Consider the following 18,782-nt stretch of genomic DNA (forward strand, 5'->3'; position numbering starts at 1 on the left):
CTCGGGCTCTGGAACCTTACTCCTTGAGAGAGGCTGGACTCTCTACTACTCTGGAGTTGCCCGCGGTGAGAGGCGGCGGGCTGGTGTGGGCTTGCTCATTGCTCCCCAGCTTAGCCGCCATGTGTTGGAGTTTACCCCGGTGAACGAGAGGGTCGCTTCCCTGCGCCTTCGGGTCGGGGATAGGTCTCTCACTGCCATTTGTGCCTACGGGCCGAATGGCAGTGTGGAGTACCCGGCCTTCTTGGAGTCCCTGGGAGGGGTGCTGGAAAAGGCCCCGACTGGGGACTCTGTTGTTCTACTGGGGGACTTCAACGCCCACGTGGGCAGCGACAGTGACACCTGGAGGGGCGTGATTGGGAGGAACGGCCCCCCCGATCTGAACCCGAGTGGTGTTTTGTTATTGGACTTCTGTGCTAGTCACAGTCCATAACAAACACCATATTCAAGCATAAGGGTGTACATTAGTGCACCAGTACACCCTAGGTCGGAGGTCGATGATCGACTTTGTGGTTGTTTCATCTGGCCTCCGGCCGTATGTCTTGGACACTCGGGTGAAGAGAGGGGCGGAGCTGTCAACTGATCACCACCTGGTGGTGAGCTGGATCCAATGGCGGGGGAGGAAGCTGGACAGGCTCGGCACCGGCAGAGCTTTGACCAGATCCCAGAGGAGGTTGGAGACATTGAGTCTGAGCGGACCATGTTCTCTGCCTTCACTGTCGATGTGGCCATTCATAGCTCTGGCCGTAAGGTCTCCGGTGCCTGTTGTGGTGGCAATCTCTGAACTGGAAGTAAGGGATGCCATCAAGCTGAAGAAGGGGTCCTTTTGAGCCTGTTTGGCTTTCGGACACCTGAGGCAGCTGACGGGTGCCGGCAGGCCAAGCGGACTGCAGCCCAGGTGGTTGTGGAGGCAAAAACTTGGGTCTGGGAAGAGTTCGGTGAGAACATGGAGAGGGACTGTCGGTCGCCCTCGAAGAAATTCTGGCAAACCATCCAGCGCCTCAGGAGGGGGAAGCAGTGTCCTGCCAAAACTGTTTACAGTGGAGGTGGGCAGCTGTTGACCTCCAAGGTCGGAACGAGAGATTGACAGGCGGATCGGTGCAGCTTCTGCAGTAATGCGGTCGATGTACCGTCCATTGTGGTGAACAAGGAGCTGAGCTGTAAGGCGAAGCTCTTGATTTACTGGTCGATCTACGTTCTGACTATCACCTATGGTCATGAGCTTTGGGTCATGACCAAAAGGGCAAGATCCCGCATACAGGTGGCCGAAATAAGCTTCATCCGCAGGGTGGCCGGGCGCACCCTTAGAGATAAAGTGAGGAGCTCAGTCACCCGGGAGGAGCTCAGAGTAGAGCCGCTGCTCCTCCACATCGAGAGGAGCCAGCTGAGGTGGCTCGGGCATCTGTTTCAGATGCCTCCTGGGCGCCTTTCTAGGGAGGTGTTCTGGGCATGTCCCACTGGGAGGAGGCCCTGAGGAAGACCCAGGACACGCTGGAGGGACTATGTCTCTTGGCTGGCCTGGGAATGCCTCAGCATTCCCCCGGAGGAGCTGGAGGAAGTGTCTGGAGAGAGGGAAGTCTGGGCATCTTTGCTTAGACGGTTGCCCCCGCGACCCAGTTCCGGATAAGCGGAGGAAAATGGATGGATGGATGGAGCCCTAACATAGATGATTTTGTGGTTAGAAGAAACCAGAGGACCCAGAGTAAACAAAACACATGTGGATATATGTAGGTAAGAGAGAAAACAAGTCAGAACCTTATTCCTGTTTTGTCATTTTAAAGAACTGAGGTCAGGTCAGGATTACAGTATATACACCTTTAAGTTAGGTAGTTAGCTGTGTACATCCTACCTCCATGACATGGGGCATCTGGGTGTACTTCATGCCAGACTCTGCTAACTCCATGATCTCCTCCAGAGACTTCTCTAAGTTTGGGATCAGAGGACAAACCTCTTCAACCTGTCCTGGAAGGCCTAAAGCTTGAGAATGATGGAAATGCACTTAATCAGCAAAGATGATTATAAATATGAATGTAAAGATTAATAATTATATTACAATTTTAGATATTTAAATGTTAATAAAGAATTTAATCATGTTAATCACTGATTCAGTGTTGTGATGTCTCTTCTAGTTGAATTATTTTTGAACAACAACAGAGGTTTATGGCCTGAACTGTAGTGCTATTTGATGAAGTACTGGAGCACAGCTAAGACGCTTGCATGTGCATGGTTAAGCTTTGGCTTGTTTCAAGGGCCATGTAAACACTTTTCCTATGGTGGCAACTGTAATTGCCCATATGATCCGATGTTAAACTGACATTATTCTCTGGTGTGGCAGAATAGCTGTGTGAATAAGTAGCCATTTGTCATAGAGTAAATGTTACAGCCATACATAATCTTATTAAATGGGCATAATCTCCATGGGCGACCAGCCAGGGGACACGGACTTGAATCTAAGTACTGACTTGCATATAGAATAGATGTAATATGATTACAACATGACTTGCATAGCTTGGTGTAATCATTATAATGTATGTGAAATGCAAGCACACACAGAGCTAAACATTAAAATAAATACACATTCATCAGTACCCGCTCTGTCTTTAGTTCCTTTGCTGTTGTAAATGGAGAAGCTGTTGAACCTGTTGATGTGAGGCTCAAGAAAGGCAACAGGGAAGGCTGCTGAGAAGGCAGCTAGACACTTTCCTATTGCTGGACGATGTCTAGAGAGGACAAGAGAGGAGGAGAGAGAAGAGAGGAGAGGATAGTTTTTCAAAGCTCTTTGCCTGCACCATTGACAGAAGAAAACATAAAATACAACTAGTCAGACAACAGTAATTTTTTTAAATCAGAAGTTTACAGTCAGCTCTGTATCCCTTTCCCCCACAGTACATTAAGCACCCCCATAAATCCATCCATGATTGAAAGCCTGCATATTGTCTGCCATCTGATAATATGCGTACGCCACCATAAGCCTGACCTTCAGCAGACTGTCCAAACCTGCACCAATGCTGCCAGCACAAGATTTCTGTTAGCCAAATAGCCAGCTTATTACTTCCAGATAATAAAAAAAACAATCAACAGTGCATGCATAAGTTTGCAGCTTGTGTTGTGCTGTTGGGAAACGTTTATGAAAAGGAGAAGAGGACAGCCCTGAGCTATCAAGCTCCTCTCCTATGGAACCAGCTTCAGGAGGCAGACTCACTCTTATGGGCAGTTTAGAGCCTCCAGTCAACCTAAGCTGCATGTCTCTAGACTGTGGGAGGAAGCTGGAGTACCCGGACAGAACCCACCCAGGTAGAGGGAGAACATGCAAACTCCACACAGAAAGGCACCGGGTCAGCCTGGCTTCAAACCCAGAACCTTCTTGCTGTGAGGTGACAGAACTAACCTACTGACCTGGTCTTGATCCTTTGTATTTATTTAGTTGTCCTGCATCCGTTCTTGGAAAAACCATCAACTGCTGTTAAAGAGTTTCAGTGCTGTGAGAGAGAAAGTTTGAGACCTGCAACAAAGGTCCATGACCAATCTCAAACTTCGGCCATCAGGCACACCAATGTGCATCTGTACAGCACACTGTGATCTGTGAACCTATGCAAGTACTGTTACAGGATGAACATGTACATTTGGCTGATTTTCCACAAATCAAAATTTGATAGAAATTTTTCCAAGAGAGGAAGAAAAATTATCTAACTTTTGCTGTAAAGTAAAATGCTCTACAGAGTGCATCACATGTAAACCACTACTACTTAACAACTACTTACAGAAGGTGGAGGACACATGATTCTGTAATGGATTTTCTGTACCTTAAAGATACTGTACGTCTCCTGTAGGGTATACCATACCTTTCTACATAGATGCTCTTGTTGGTTCCCAGAAGGTAGAGGCTGTTGAGGATTCTGTAACAAGAGACCTGGACATCATCCACTGGAGAAAAAGAGGCAAACAAACACATTTTATAGTTTATGTTTCAAAAACATCTATCATTTTTAATGAGGAAAAATACATTCATAATAATTCCTCTTAATTATCTGCTATTGAGTCTTACATCACAATAAAATAGGGTATTAATTTCATGTTGGAAACACACTGACATGACAATATTCTCCAGTTCAAATCTTTTAGCTGACTCCCAAATGCATTAATTCCATACAGTAAGTGTTCAAGAACAAAGCCTTTCACTAATGCAGTAGGATTTCAACTTTCAAGTATCGGTCACACATGATATGAACACCACAAATCTGTACTCACATATAAGGTCTTCTCCAAACATGTTCTGTCCGATGTGTTCAAACAGGGAGGAAAGGACAGGCAACAGCGCGACGGTGGTGTAGTTGATTATTTGAGTAACACCTCGTGGCTGCTCTCTGCTGTGGGTGAACTGCCCAAGCTTCAGGTTCTCCTGCGTCTTCTCCAGATCTTCTGCTGCACTGTCAAAGTATGACCGTAGAGCCGCCTTCACTGACTCCAGACCAGTCTTCATCACTGTCCTGATATATGGGAAGAGTTAGGTTCTCCATCATTCTACTATGTTAATAACTGCTATCCAAAAGTCAGAAACAAATGAGATACTCTTCAATAATAATAAAAAAAGAAGAAAAGAAAGCAGCCAAACAACATTGTAGCATACCTACATTATAGTTGAAATGTCAGGGGAAGATACTGGTCAATATTCAAGGTCTTTTCGTTTTGGATTCTTTTCAGTGAGCAAGGTGACATACCTTAGTTCACTGCAAAGCATGTCATTACAAAATGGACATCCCACAGGTTTAGTATTTCTACTGACATCACTGACAGTTAAGATTTTAGTGGACAAAATCTAAATTAAGCTCCTAGTTATCATGAAACCAACTGGTCTAATTACATTTAGTCAGTGTGGGTGAGAGCCACATTCATTAATTCTTGATGATTAATTCTTAAAACAAATTACACCACACTTCTGTGTCTGCAGTTTGTCATACCCTTTACATTTCATGCTGACCTGCCATTTCTAACCTTTCTCAAAATGATGCTGAAAAGTCATCTGATAATGGTGGGCTTACTCTGGAGTATCAGACAATATTAAATACACCAAATTATTCGTCAATTTGTGTAAGAGAAAAAAACTGAGCCAGACAGAGAAGCTTCATGAAATGTAATACAGCAAGAAGTAGAACATTTGCTTTAGTATTAAGAAGAATCATTTTAACTGCTCAGATTCGATTTGAGAAATAAATTTAATTTCTTCACCAACCAGCTAATGTCCAAATTTAATATGAAGGGGATGGGCTAGAAGCCAAGAGTTGCCCTGGAAGTGACAAAAACATTACATGCCATAAAATGTATATTGCTCACTGTACTGACATCAAAATCTCACACATATTCTTCCTAAAATAGACTGAAGTAGGTGTGTATCTTTATGTAGACAAAATTTCAAAAGCTTGTGTGACTCAGTACAATCTGTGAAGCCTACAAGCTACTGTAGGTCCAGCAGGCTCAGAGACAGCTTCTATCCACACGTCAAGCCATCAAACTGCTGAACTAACAACCCATATTACTGTTTGATTGTATTCAGGCAAATCTGAGGGCATTATCAGTGTTCATCTTTAACACCATAAGACAAGATACGTTGTTCAGCACCAGCTTGAACAAAGACTTAACTATACGTACATGCCTTCCCTGGTGTACTGACAAGTGGCGCGCACACACACACACGTCTCATTATTTAGCCATTTATAATTCGGCTGCTCTTATAACTTCATGTAATAGTTCCCACTTTCAACAAATAGGATGTTTCAGGGCATTATTTGGTGCAATACCTTATTTTATAAGCTATAATATCAATATCAGTCTGTGCAATATTAATCTTTGTCCTGCTAGTGCTGCTATCAGGCTATTAACTGTAGTACATGAGTTGCATATTATTCTCCTTCAACGTCCTTCTCTGCTCACCTGTCATATATAGTAATAAATATCTCAAATATTCTCTTAAAGGAATAATAAGGATTTTTCTTTAGCTTTAAGTTGTCTCATATGGAGGTCAACACTTTTTTTTAAACTGGGACTTTTTTCACCATCTTAGTATAGTTGTTTTCCTTGTGTAGTAGCTGCCTCATTTTTATATATTTTTCAGTACTACTGTATTTCTGGTGGTGTTATATCCTGTCTTTTAAAAACCAAATGCAAGAACTGTGCAAGAATTCCTGTGCTCATGTGTGCCTGTAGCTGCGCAAATGGCAAATGACAAACTTGACTACTGTTAACAATCATGCAGTTGTAACAAACAGAAAGTCTTGTAAAATAAGTTATAATGATAATAATATAATAAGTCCCCACAGTGATAGTGTGCTCCCTGTTTTGGGATAGAAAAACAGGGCCACACACATATACAGTGCCTTGCGAAAGTATTCGGCCCCCTTGAACTTTGCGACCTTTTGCCACATTTCAGGCTTCAAACATAAAGATATAAAACTGTGATTTTTTGTGAAGAATCAACAACAAGTGGGACACAATCATGAAGTGGAACGAAATTTATTGGATATTTCAAACTTTTTTAACAAATAAAAAACTGAAAAATTGGGCGTGCAAAATTATTCAGCCCCTTTACTTTCAGTGCAGCAAACGCTCTCCAGAAGTTCAGTGAGGATCTCTGAATGATCCAATGTTGACCTAAATGACTAATGATGATAAATAAAATCCACCTGTGTGTAATCAAGTCTCCATATAAATGCACCTGCACTGTGATAGTCTCAGAGCTCCGTTTAAAGCGCAGAGAGCATCATGAAGAACAAGGAACACACCAGGCAGGTCCAAGATACTGTTGTGGAGAAGTTTAAAGCCGGATTTGGATACAAAAAGATTTCCCAAGCTTTAAACATCCCAAGGAGCACTGTGCAAGCGATAATATTGAAATGAAAGGAGTATCAGACCACTGCAAATCTACCAAGACCTGGCCGTCCCTCTAAACTTTCAGCTCACACAAGGAGAAGACTGATCAGAGATGCAGCCAAGAGGCCCATGATCACTCTGGATGAACTGCAGAGATCTACAGCTGAGGTAGGAGACTCTGTCCATAGGACAACAATCAGTCGTATACTGCACAAATCTGGCCTTTATGGAAGAGTGGCAAGAAGAAAGCCATTTCTTAAAGATAGCCATAAAAAGTGTCGTTTAAAGTTTGCCACAAGCCACCTGGGAGACACACCAAACATGTGGAAGAAGGTGCTCTGGTCAGATGAAACCAAAATCGAACTTTTTGGCAACAATGCAAAACGTTATGTTTGGCGTAAAAGCAACACAGCTCATCACCCTGAACACACCATCCCCACTGTCAAACATGGTGGTGGCAGCATCATGGTTTGGGCCTGCTTTTCTTCAGCAGGGACAGGGAAGATGGTTAAAATTGATGGGAAGATGGATGGAGCCAAATACAGGACCATTCTGGAAGGAAACCTGATGGAGTCTGCAAAAGACCTGAGACTGGGACGGAGATTTGTCTTCCAACAAGACAATGATCCAAAACATAAAGCAAAATCTACAATGGAATGGTTCACAAATAAACATATCCAGGTGTTAGAATGGCCAAGTCAAAGTCCAGACCTGAATCCAATCGAGAATCTGTGGAAAGAACTGAAAACTGCTGTTCACAAACGCTCTCCATCCAACCTCACTGAGCTCAAGCTGTTTTGCAAGGAGGAATGGGCAAAAATTTCAGTCTCTCGATGTGCAAAACTGATAGACATACCCCAAGCGACTTACAGCTGTAATCGCAGCAAAAGGTGGCGCTACAAAGTATTAACTTAAGGGGGCTGAATAATTTTGCACGCCCAATTTTTCAGTTTTTTATTTGTTAAAAAAGTTTGAAATATCCAATAAATTTCGTTCCACTTCATGATTGTGTCCCACTTGTTGTTGATTCTTCACAAAAAATTACAGTTTTATATCTTTATGTTTGAAGCCTGAAATGTGGCAAAAGGTCGCAAAGTTCAAGGGGGCCAAATACTTTCGCAAGGCACTGTATGTCATAGTTCATGCCTTTCCTTACCTGGCATCCAGGCTTTGTCCCAGTATCTGCAGACAGTTGACTATAGATGTGGCATTGTTACCTGGAGAAAAGAGTTGTTGGAAATCAACTGTCCAAAGAAATACCAACAGCTAAAAACATGAGATATGATTTTATGTCTCATCTACCAAAAAACAAAGAATAAACACCCTTACCAAATACAGATATCCTATGTCTGACAAGAACTCCCAGTTTGCAGAAAAGACTGAAAAGATTCAGTGAAGTGGAGAGAGGAGGAGGTAGAGGGAAGCACAGAAATAGATTATTAATACTACTACTAATAATAATAATAATAATGATAATCAAATGAGAAAAAGCCAGAGAAAACCATAGAAAGTCCAGGAAAGATATAAAGGCACACATCCTGATGTCAAGCTGTTGAGACTTCCAAAAGTTCATAAAGTGCATGTCTCATCAGTAAAAAATATTAGTCATTTAATCAATTAGGCAACAAAGAAAGTGCTACACCCTGCAATACTGGCATTGTTGGCTTTCTCTCTCCCTCTCTCATAACATTTGTCACACTCACCTGGTCACCATCTCCTTCTCCTTATTGGAGGCATGGCCACCGCTGCTGATTGGATGAATAGCTGTGGACAGGAAGTACAGCCTGTGGTTTTTAAAGTACTGATCCACCAAAGGTAAGACCACCTGTGGGTTAAATAGCATAAACAGACAGTGCATTTACTTTCCTGTCCCCAAATGTATTTATTTAAACAAACTACAATCTTAAGATACAGCTGCTGACAAGCTTGTTGATGGATAGCACTCTTCATTTCACTGATTGCTTCAGGTTATACAGATCTATTCAATTTGTTATTTAGACCTTTAATAGACAATGTTTGCATAATAAAGCTCCAAGGTCAAATGTGAACATAATCAAATACCCAACTGATAGAGAATGAAAAATGATAATGAGTTCTGACCTTTCCAAAGAACTTCAGTTGCTGTTCATGAGGTATCTTCTCTCCCTTTGGTCTTGTTCCTAGATCTTAATGGCAGGTAGAGCAGAATCAAAGATGATAAAATCTGGATACATTTACTGTACATATGAATATTGCCTCACATGCACCAAGGGAAGTGCACTTGCATCTCAAGGGTTTTTCTTTTCACAGTGGTAACACTGTAGCCTACACTGCATCAGACATTCAGAGTGCATGCCTTGTGTATTGCACATAAAATCAAAGCAGTGACTGTTTGATACACACATTGTGTACATTGGCGTGCTTTGCACAAATTCTCTGCTTGATGGTGTTGTTCTCTCTCCACTCTTGTCTGTGTTTTTTGTTACTCAAAGCACATTCCACTCTGCACCACCACTCATGAATCTAATTTAGAGATAATTATTATTACTCAGTTACATACTGTATTTTCTACGCATAATGCATTATTTTAATGGCCTTCTGTTTAATTATTCCTTAGACAACAGAAGAGTCTTACCAAACTCCATTATGTGTTGGTGCGCCTGGTCAACGTATGCAATGAGCTGCTGGAGGAAGGTGTAGGCAAATCGTTTCTCAATAGCTGGAGCATCCAGCTCCTGTGACTTTGCAGCTCTGGAAACAACAAACAATCTTAAATTTTTGGAAATACACTTATCTTCCATCTATGTGCATCTAGTAAAGAGATGAAATTGATAGAAACTGCTAGCTTTGTCATGATTCTGCCCCACCTGCTTCCGGTCTCATGCTTTTAGGTTGACACCACTCCCTGTTTCAGTTTCACCTCAGCTTCGGACTCTTTACTCTAATCAGCGGTTATTGTTTGCACCTGTTTTTACCCTTTTATAGGCAGCTTCCTCCCACCAGGAAGCTGCCAGATTGTTCTAGACTCCCGTTCAGACTTTCCAGCATTATTCCTAGTACCTGATATTCCTGTTCTAACCCCGGATTGCCTTTGACCACAGAGTATTGCCTAACCCTCCTGATCCTGATTGCTTTCTGTGCATCGACCTTTGGACTTCCATTTTGACCGTGCTTTTGTGGACTTCTTGGCTGTGTGAGTTGCTGGCGCTGATTATCGACTCGATAATACTAGTTGCTGGTGCAAGCAGTAAAGAGACAGCTCCTTGCTATATCTCATTTGACATTATAATTGAGTCCACCACTGACACTGTTGGCAGCTTTACTTGCCAACCCTGACAAGCTTAGCTCTATCAAAAGTGAAAAGCCCCTCTAACAATTATCAAGCTGCCATATTTAAGAGCTGCATCTTGCTTATTTAAGGTATAATAATGTACTCATATCATATTTTACATAATACAATATTTTATTATATGTTGACAGCTAAGTGCTGGCACACAGCATTTAAAATGTCTTGCTTACTTGCTACAATGATACAACATGATGCAATATACCTATTGAATTAAAGTCACTTATTGGTTGAGTGTGGCATAATTCCAGGCACTGAATAGGATGGTTAAAAATAAAACCTTTAAGAAATATCAGCACACATACTGCACATATACAGTGCCTTGCAAAAGTATTCGGCCCCCTTGAACTTTGCGACCTTTTGCCACATTTCAGGCTTCAAACATAAAGATATAAAACTGTAATTTTTTGTGAAGAATCAACAACAAGTGGGACACAATCATGAAGTGGAACGAAATTTATTGGATATTTCAAACTTTTTTAACAAATAAAAAACTGAAAAATTGGGCGTGCAAAATTATTCAACCCCCTTAAGTTAATACGTTGTAGCGCCACCTTTTGCTGCGATTACAGCTGTAAATCGCTTGGGGTATGTCTCTATCAGTTTTGCACATCGAGAGACTGAAATTTTTGCCCATGCCTCCTTGCAAAACAGCTCGAGCTCAGTGAGGTTGGATGGAGAGCATTTGTGAACAGCAGTTTTCAGTTCTTTCCACAGATTCTCGATTGGATTCAGGTCTGGACTTTGACTTGGCCATTCTAACACCTGGATATGTTTATTTGTGAACCATTCCATTGTAGATTTTGCTTTATGTTTTGGATCATTGTCTTGTTGGAAGACAAATCTCCGTCCCAGTCTCAGGTCTTTTGCAGACTCCATCAGGTTTCCTTCCAGAATGGTCCTGTATTTGGCTCCATCCATCTTCCCATCAATTTTAACCATCTTCCCTGTCCCTGCTGAAGAAAAGCAGGCCCAAACCATGATGCTGCCACCACCATGTTTGACAGTGGGGATGGTGTGTTCAGGGTGATGAGCTGTGTTGCTTTTACGCCAAACATAACGTTTTGCATTGTTGCCAAAAAGTTCGATTTTGGTTTCATCTGACCAGAGCACCTTCTTCCACATGTTTGGTGTGTCTCCCAGGTGGCTTGTGGCAAACTTTAAATGACACTTTTTATGGATATCTTTAAGAAATGGCTTTCTTCTTGCCACTCTTCCATAAAGGCCAGATTTGTGCAGTATACGACTGATTGTTGTCCTATGGACAGAGTCTCCCACCTCAGCTGTAGATCTCTGCAGTTCATCCAGAGTGATCATGGGCCTCTTGGCTGCATCTCTGATCAGTCTTCTCCTTGTATGAGCTGAAAGTTTAGAGGGACGGCCAGGTCTTGGTAGATTTGCAGTGGTCTGATACTCCTTCCATTTCAATATTATTGCTTGCACAGTGCTCCTTGGGATGTTTAAAGCTTGGGAAATCTTTTTGTATCCAAATCTGGCTTTAAACTTCTCCACAACAGTATCTCGGACCTGCCTGGTGTGTTCCTTGTTCTTCATGATGCTCTCTGCGCTTTAAACGGACCTCTGAGACTATCACAGTGCAGGTGCATTTATATGGAGACTTGATTACACACAGGTGGATTCTATTTATCATCCTTTGTCATTTAGGTCAACATTGGATCATTCAGAGATCCTCACTGAACTTCTTTAGAGAGTTTGCTGCACTGAAAGTAAAGGGGCTGAATAATTTTGCACGCCCAATTTTTCAGTTTTTTATTTGTTAGAAAAGTTTGAAATATCCAATAAATTTCATTCCACTTCATGATTGTGTCCCACTTGTTGTTGATTCTTCACAAAAAATTACAGTTTTATATCTTTATGTTTGAAGCCTGAAATGTGGCAAAAGGTCGCAAAGTTCAAGGGGGCCGAATACTTTCGCAAGGCACTGTATATAAAAAAGATGATTAAAGACAACATACTATATGTAATGGTTTCCGTTTCAAGATGAACAAGTAAATTTGCATATCATGTGGTATAGACTGAAATTTACTAGCTTCTTAATAGGGACTTAGCAACAGACTGCACATCATCTCAGTAGCTCTTGGCATAGCTTACACTCTCTCACGTTAATCCTGCCCTCTAGCAACTACTCTACAACAGCAGCCAAAGTAACTTACATTCCTCTTACAACTTGTGACTCATCACTACACTACACTTTACATACCAGTGGTGGAAGAAGTACTTTTACTTTACTTAAGTAAAAGTAGCAGTACAACTGTGTAAAAATACTCTGTTACAAGTAAAAGTCCTGCATTCAAAATCTTGCTCAAGTAAAAGTACTAAAGTATAAGCATCAAACATATTTAAAGTACTAAAAGTGCTCATTATGCAGAATGGCATATTTCACATTCCTGCACATCATATTATTGCATTATAAGTACTAATACATTATTGTACATTACATTTAATGTTGCAGCTGGTAAAGGGGAGCCAATTTTAACTAGCTTGTATGAATTTAATTTGAAGTACTGTGAATTTTCCACCACAGATCAATGAGATCGTATAATTATACTGTACTTTTTGTATTAATCTGGTCCTGAAAAGAACCTACTAACTGAAGTTATAAAATAAATATAGGGGAATAAAAAGTACAATATTTGCTTCTAAAATGTAGTGACATCAAAGTATGAAGTAACAGAAAATGAGAATACAGATAACTCAAAATTACACTACAGTAGTACAGTAGTTGAGTAAATGTACTTAGTTTACTTTCCACCACTGTTACGTACATAATGTTAGAGCAGTCTACCAAGTTCCCAATTCTGGAATATGACATCTTTCCACTCATCAGTCAAAACAAACGACATTCAGTACTAGATACTGTGTCTACAGAACACAGTAGCACATACTAACACTGATATATTTGCAGGTTAGTCAAATTTTTTTCTATCTTTTTTTTTTTTTTTTTTTTTCTCCTTCTTCTTCCAGGATGTGGTGAAGAAGATCGAGAGCACTAAGACAGATGGTCGTGCAAATACTGTATTTCTCAGCTCTGGCAAAGCAGTTTATCTAACAGAGTCTAACATTAGTGCAGGAGGGTGTTTGATATTGACTGACTGTGGGGCAGACACTTTAGCAAACAAGCAAATTTCCTAAAATCTCAAACTGTTCCTATTAATGTGTGAAAATAAACACAATACAGGTACTCACCGGTATGCACACACTGTGGTGTGTCAGACTGACTGATTCATACTTAAATTCACATAATAAATTCATGATTTTCTTGACAGTGGATTACGGAAAGGTGGACAAGAGAGCGACATTGGGGCATAAAATATACTTCCAATCTGCATGTTCCCTACCTGGATACAGTGTAACTGTTGATCTGGAGGAACTTAAGGATGTCTTGTGCTTTTTCTCTGTCTTTGGATTTCTCTTTGGCAGTCAGTGTATCATAAGGAACCAGAAGAGGATGGTTTCCTCCACCTAGAAATAAAAACAACACAGAAAACCGGCTAATAAAACTTCAAGTCAGGAAGGAAGGCATCTCAAAAGCATGACTTTAAAAAAAAACTGTATTAGTGGCCTTTTCACTGCTGATGTTCAGATGAACAGTTTTGAAGTAGTTCATTGTGGTTTCAAGAAAAAAAAATACAAATGTGGAATACCAGTCTTACACTGCAAAAATTCAGATTGTTGTGTTTATGCTAAACCACCGACCCAGTGATGGTAGCAAATGAAAAAAGTTTGGCTATATACTGTCTGTGGATGTGCTATATCATACGTACCTTTGGATTCCAGCTCAATTTTCTTTTTCTTGGCCCAGATATTATGATCATTCTCTGCAAGTAGTTCTGCCATAGACTGGACAAACACAATATTAAACATATATGACAGATTCATTCAATATCTCAATATTCTCCCTTAGTGCTACAATAGTCCAGTATAATAAGCTTCTTTTATTTGATCATATTATACTGTAGATTTTTTATGTGTGTAGAGTCACCTACCTGCATATCTCTAGACAGTGTAACATTGCTCATATCAATGGGTCTAGGACTGAAAGCTGGTGTTCCTTCAAATGACAGCTGGGGAACAGATGATAAACTGTATATTTCGCCTTTTCGTGTGATATTTCATTTTTCTGTATAAATATCTTTTATAGCAAAAATTATTTTTAATTTGTATGCACATGTTTGCATAATCATGTATACTGTATGTCACTGTTCATGTGTGCATATGTACTGTACCTGGCTAGCCTGCGACATTCTCCGGGACTTGTTATGTAGGCTGATGGGGTCTCCCTCTCTGATCCTATCAATGCTCCAGCCCCACGACAGCATGGTCTTCAGAGATTCTCTGACTGACCAGCAGTATGACTCCTTATCCTGCAAGAATACAGTCCAATTTTATTATTCCATTAGGGTATCCATTGTAAGTGGAGAACAAAAATGTTTCCATTCTGCCAATACACTGTAGAATTAACTTCAAAATACTACTGTTTGTTTTTAAGGCCATAAATGGCCTTGCTCCGCCATATATATCGGATCTTCTCTTCGTCTATGTGCCACGCAGAACCCTGCGCTCCTCAGAACACCTGTCTCTGGTTGTTCCTCGGGCTAGGTACAAAAAATGGGGAGAATGCTCTTTTGCCGTGTATGGCCCCAGGCTTTGGAACTCCCTACTGCCAGAGCTTTGGGCCGAAACTGAGCTGGCAGCTTTTAAGTCAACTCTGAAATTTAGCTTGTCTTAATCTTAACTCATTTTTAACTCGTTTCCCTGTTGTTTTATGCTGTTTCTTATTCTGATACCGATGTTTTTTTTTATTTTTGGGTTTTTAATACTTTGTAGTTTGTTTTGTATAGGTTTTTGTTTTAGTATTGTCTTGTATTAGTGTCCTTTTGTGAAGCACTTTGGGCTCCTGCCGAGTTGTAAAGTGCTACAATAATAATAATAATAATAGTTTATATAAATTAACTATTATTATTATTATTATTATTCTATTCAAAAGATCAGTTTCTCGTATCTCTAAGGCTGCTCATTCTGAATTGAGACTCTCACTGCTTGCCTTTTAAAAAGTCTTTAAACAGACCTTTGCCTATGAAGTATCTAAACTAAAGGTATGATATTCAGGGTGTGACATGTCATTAATAGTGACAATTTGTTGTATGAATCACTTAAAGGTTTGGATACTGAACAGGTTCAAGAGGTAAAACAGCTTGGTGTCACACTCGATAAGTAACTATCATGGCAGAAACAGATTGAAAATACTGTCAAAAAGAAAGTTCAGGAATAGCATGTAGCATGTAGATGCTCCTGTTTTTGTACCCCAGCCTCTAGGTTGTTAGTGACAAAGGTATTAGTGTTACTCACCTTGACTACTGCTCGGCAGTTTGATCAGGGCTTAAAGCAAGGAAACAAAAACCGTAGCTATGGGTCTAAGATGCTAAAAGATGCTAAAGATGCTTTGGCTGCAAGCCAAATGGATGAAATCTGTGCAATCACTGTGGCCTGTTTCAGAGAGACAGAACCACCAAATTCAGCTGTTCCTAAATGTGAAACCTCACATTAAGATAAAAGGCCCAAATGGGGGAAAAAAATAACATTCTCTACTCACCCTGTCCACAGTCTGAAACTACAGTATAGTCTGGTAATTGTATCAAGTCCAAGCATAACCTTCAAAGCCATAAAGAATATTCAATATGACTTTTTCAAGCTTTTCAACACTTGTTCATCCTTTGGTCTCTAAACATCACATAGTGCACAATTGGCCTACTGCTGTGAAGCGATAGCCAAGTAAGTCCAAAAGATCGCAGAGATGTGAAAACAAAATAAACAGCCTATATATTGCAGTACTTTGTCAAAGTAGAGTGCGGCGGCCATGTGCATTATTGAGATGACGTGTTACTGAGCCAAAGTGTAAACTAAGGCTTTTATTAATAAAGTGGGTCTACTTTGTTAATTCAACAAACAGGGTTCCTTATGGCTGTTTACACAGTCTATACATGCAGTCATGATCAAAAATATTGGAACCCCTGCTTTTCTGTCAGATAATGCACCACTTCTCCCAGAAAACTGTCGCAATCACAAACTCTTTGGTATTTGCATGTTTATTTCTTTTGTTTGCATTGGAACAATACAAAAAAGCTGAGAAAAAAAGCCATATCTGATACAGCCGGCACAGTGCCGGAGAACTTTAAGCTCTGATTATCTATGCTTCACATGGCTCAGAATAAAGCTGCCTAACTTGCACTGTCTTGTCTGTTAGGAGTGAGACACGGTAAAGAGGAAATGCATGCCAGTCTCTCAATGCTCAAGAGTAAAAATTTAGTATGTAATTTATTGAGTTTCTTTAGGAATATATGTTATAGTAAATAACCAAACTGCTTGTACTCACAATTAAATTATGTAAAAGATAAACATTTTTATAATACCAGGTGGGCTACTAGGGGTAAAGAAAAACCTAAAATGTATATGGCTAGCTGTCAAAATAAAAGCACATAAAACACTGATGTTGTGTTTTGCATCGATGCCATCAGATTGCAGGGTGTTTGATCAATGTATTAATCCAAAGCGATGGATTGGATTCAGAGACAATTAAACACCTTCTAGTTTTTTTGACCGAGATGAAGAGATGCAGAAAACTGCATGCAGGCTACCTTTTCAGAGAGGCTTTTGTATGGTTTCAGTAAAGGGTGGCTCTTGCTGATTTCACATATCTGTTCCCCATATGTCCAGCCACTGGAAAACTGTACAATACAAAAGAGAGATATTTCAAAATTCAAACTTTTTGGCATAACACAACTACTGAGACATCAAACAAATCAGTAACACAGTTTCATGTTTTACTTGTGAACATTATGTCACCTGTCGCCTCACCTTTTCTATACACCACTTCTCATGGTTGTGTTCTGCATATCTGGTTATGAAACTGTCCAGTTTCTCTGGAATAGTTATACTAATGAAGACAAGACAAAAAAAAATCAAAAATAGGATCACCAGCTGAATTAATTTTATTAAAGATACATTTTTAGGGAATTTGAATCTGCATCTGGATTTTTGTGTCATTGTACAAAGAGTGTTATACAATGACTGGATGTGTTTTTAAACCAATATCCAATTTTTTCAAGTAACTACAATAAATAAACAAGGCAACAATTTAAGAGAATGTTGAGATGTGAAATAGAATTGAAACCTATTTAACAAAGAATAAATAAACATGTTGTGTACTTGGCAGTGTCTGCAGGCTGTGGATAGAAGTTTCCTTCTGAATCCATGGATGACTGTTTCTCCATCATGGCCATGTAGTTAGACTCCATATAGTCTGGAGGAAGAGCTCCAGCCACAGCACTGAGACATGGCAAGGCCAGTTTAAACAGCTCCTGGTCATAACCCTACGTAATGAAAAGACATACACAGTATGCTGCTTTGAACATCGTTAGACGGCACTGTTATGCTTCCACTGCAAGTTTAACTGCGCTTACATTTTAACAGTAATGCAGTAGCAATGAATTGTACAATACTGATGTTATGATCATAGTGTAGGAGTCTTCAGGTTGTGCGTTTTATTAAATCATTTGACATAACATGAATTTCACACCTTACTTGTCATAAAGGGAAATTCATGAAACATTACATACTGCTAATGTGAAAACAGGTATATCAAGTTTTCTGGGACTCTGGAGAAGCTGTATCAGGTCAAAGTAACACAGGTAATGACATTATGATGTCATCAAGGTTATCTCAGTCTGACCTTGGAGACTACTCATTTATAAAAGCATGAAAGACATGACAATTTATCTGGCAAGGAATGTCAAACAAAGACATGCTATTGATTGTATTATGGAAAATGAAGGATTCTGTTTCTTTTGGCTCTTGAGCCATACTGACACCAAATGTTAGAATATTTCACCCTATTGTATTGAATTTGATAAATCTGTCTGTTGGGAGTCCCTCAACTTACTGGAAGTGCAACACAAAATTGTGGGTACCCTTTACACATCTATTCTAGTTATCATGTAATTCATTTTATTGGCATTTAAGATTCCATAAAAATAGACTTAATCTTAGTCTTACTTTGTGTGACAGAGCATCAAATATTCCCCAGAACAGTTTCCTGGAGAGGTGAAGCTCTTCATCTGATGCAGCTCCAAAGCTACCCCAACCTCCAGCCAGGCAGTAATACTTCCAACAACGCTCATAGTGATTGGTCAGCAGCTGAGCAAAGTCAAGAGGATATTTGTCAACCATCTGCTGGCTTTTAAAACCAGTTTTATCAAACAAGGGCAGCCAGTGGCACAAATTCAAATTTTAGCAAATCTGAAATAAGGAGATGCTGATGCAAGAAGTGCACTTGTAAACAAACAAAAAAATGTGGATTAAGATGTTTTCTGAATGTGTTGTACAATGTGATTTCAATCACAGCAATCAAATCAGCCTCTCCTATTCATATTACCACAACACATAATCATGATATCATGATGAACTGGAAATTCTTACCTAGCTTTGTGAATGCCATCTAAGCTAAGGTAATACACCAGTAAAATGCATACAGTAAACTGCTGGCAGATCTTACTATTAGTGCTAAATTATAGAGCCT

General features: G+C 40.1%; 1 protein-coding gene across 7 annotated transcripts in view; it reads right to left on the minus strand.

Annotated features, from left to right (window-relative positions):
• Positions 1-18,782, minus strand: part of ryr2a (ryanodine receptor 2a (cardiac)) — a 252,899-nt gene that overhangs the window by 81,736 nt on the left and 152,381 nt on the right. For all 7 annotated transcript variants that reach the window (XM_020611714.1, XM_020611710.1, XM_020611711.1 and 4 more), the window contains 17 exons: positions 18,260-18,400; positions 17,414-17,577; positions 17,063-17,141; positions 16,843-16,932; positions 14,434-14,571; positions 14,194-14,271; positions 13,972-14,047; positions 13,546-13,669; positions 9,476-9,591; positions 8,962-9,026; positions 8,565-8,686; positions 8,191-8,240; positions 8,018-8,078; positions 4,246-4,484; positions 3,840-3,921; positions 2,587-2,717; positions 1,847-1,974 (listed from right to left, as the gene is read on the minus strand). In XM_020611714.1, coding sequence (XP_020467370.1) covers positions 1,847-1,974; positions 2,587-2,717; positions 3,840-3,921; positions 4,246-4,484; positions 8,018-8,078; positions 8,191-8,240; positions 8,565-8,686; positions 8,962-9,026; positions 9,476-9,591; positions 13,546-13,669; positions 13,972-14,047; positions 14,194-14,271; positions 14,434-14,571; positions 16,843-16,932; positions 17,063-17,141; positions 17,414-17,577; positions 18,260-18,400 — 1,884 coding nt within the window. The remainder of the gene's footprint in view (positions 1-1,846; positions 1,975-2,586; positions 2,718-3,839; positions 3,922-4,245; positions 4,485-8,017; positions 8,079-8,190; positions 8,241-8,564; positions 8,687-8,961; positions 9,027-9,475; positions 9,592-13,545; positions 13,670-13,971; positions 14,048-14,193; positions 14,272-14,433; positions 14,572-16,842; positions 16,933-17,062; positions 17,142-17,413; positions 17,578-18,259; positions 18,401-18,782) is intronic.

The sequence above is a fragment of the Monopterus albus genome, unplaced genomic scaffold, assembly GCF_001952655.1.
Source record: "Monopterus albus unplaced genomic scaffold, M_albus_1.0 scaffold117.1, whole genome shotgun sequence".
Taxonomy (NCBI): Eukaryota; Metazoa; Chordata; class Actinopteri; order Synbranchiformes; family Synbranchidae; genus Monopterus; species Monopterus albus.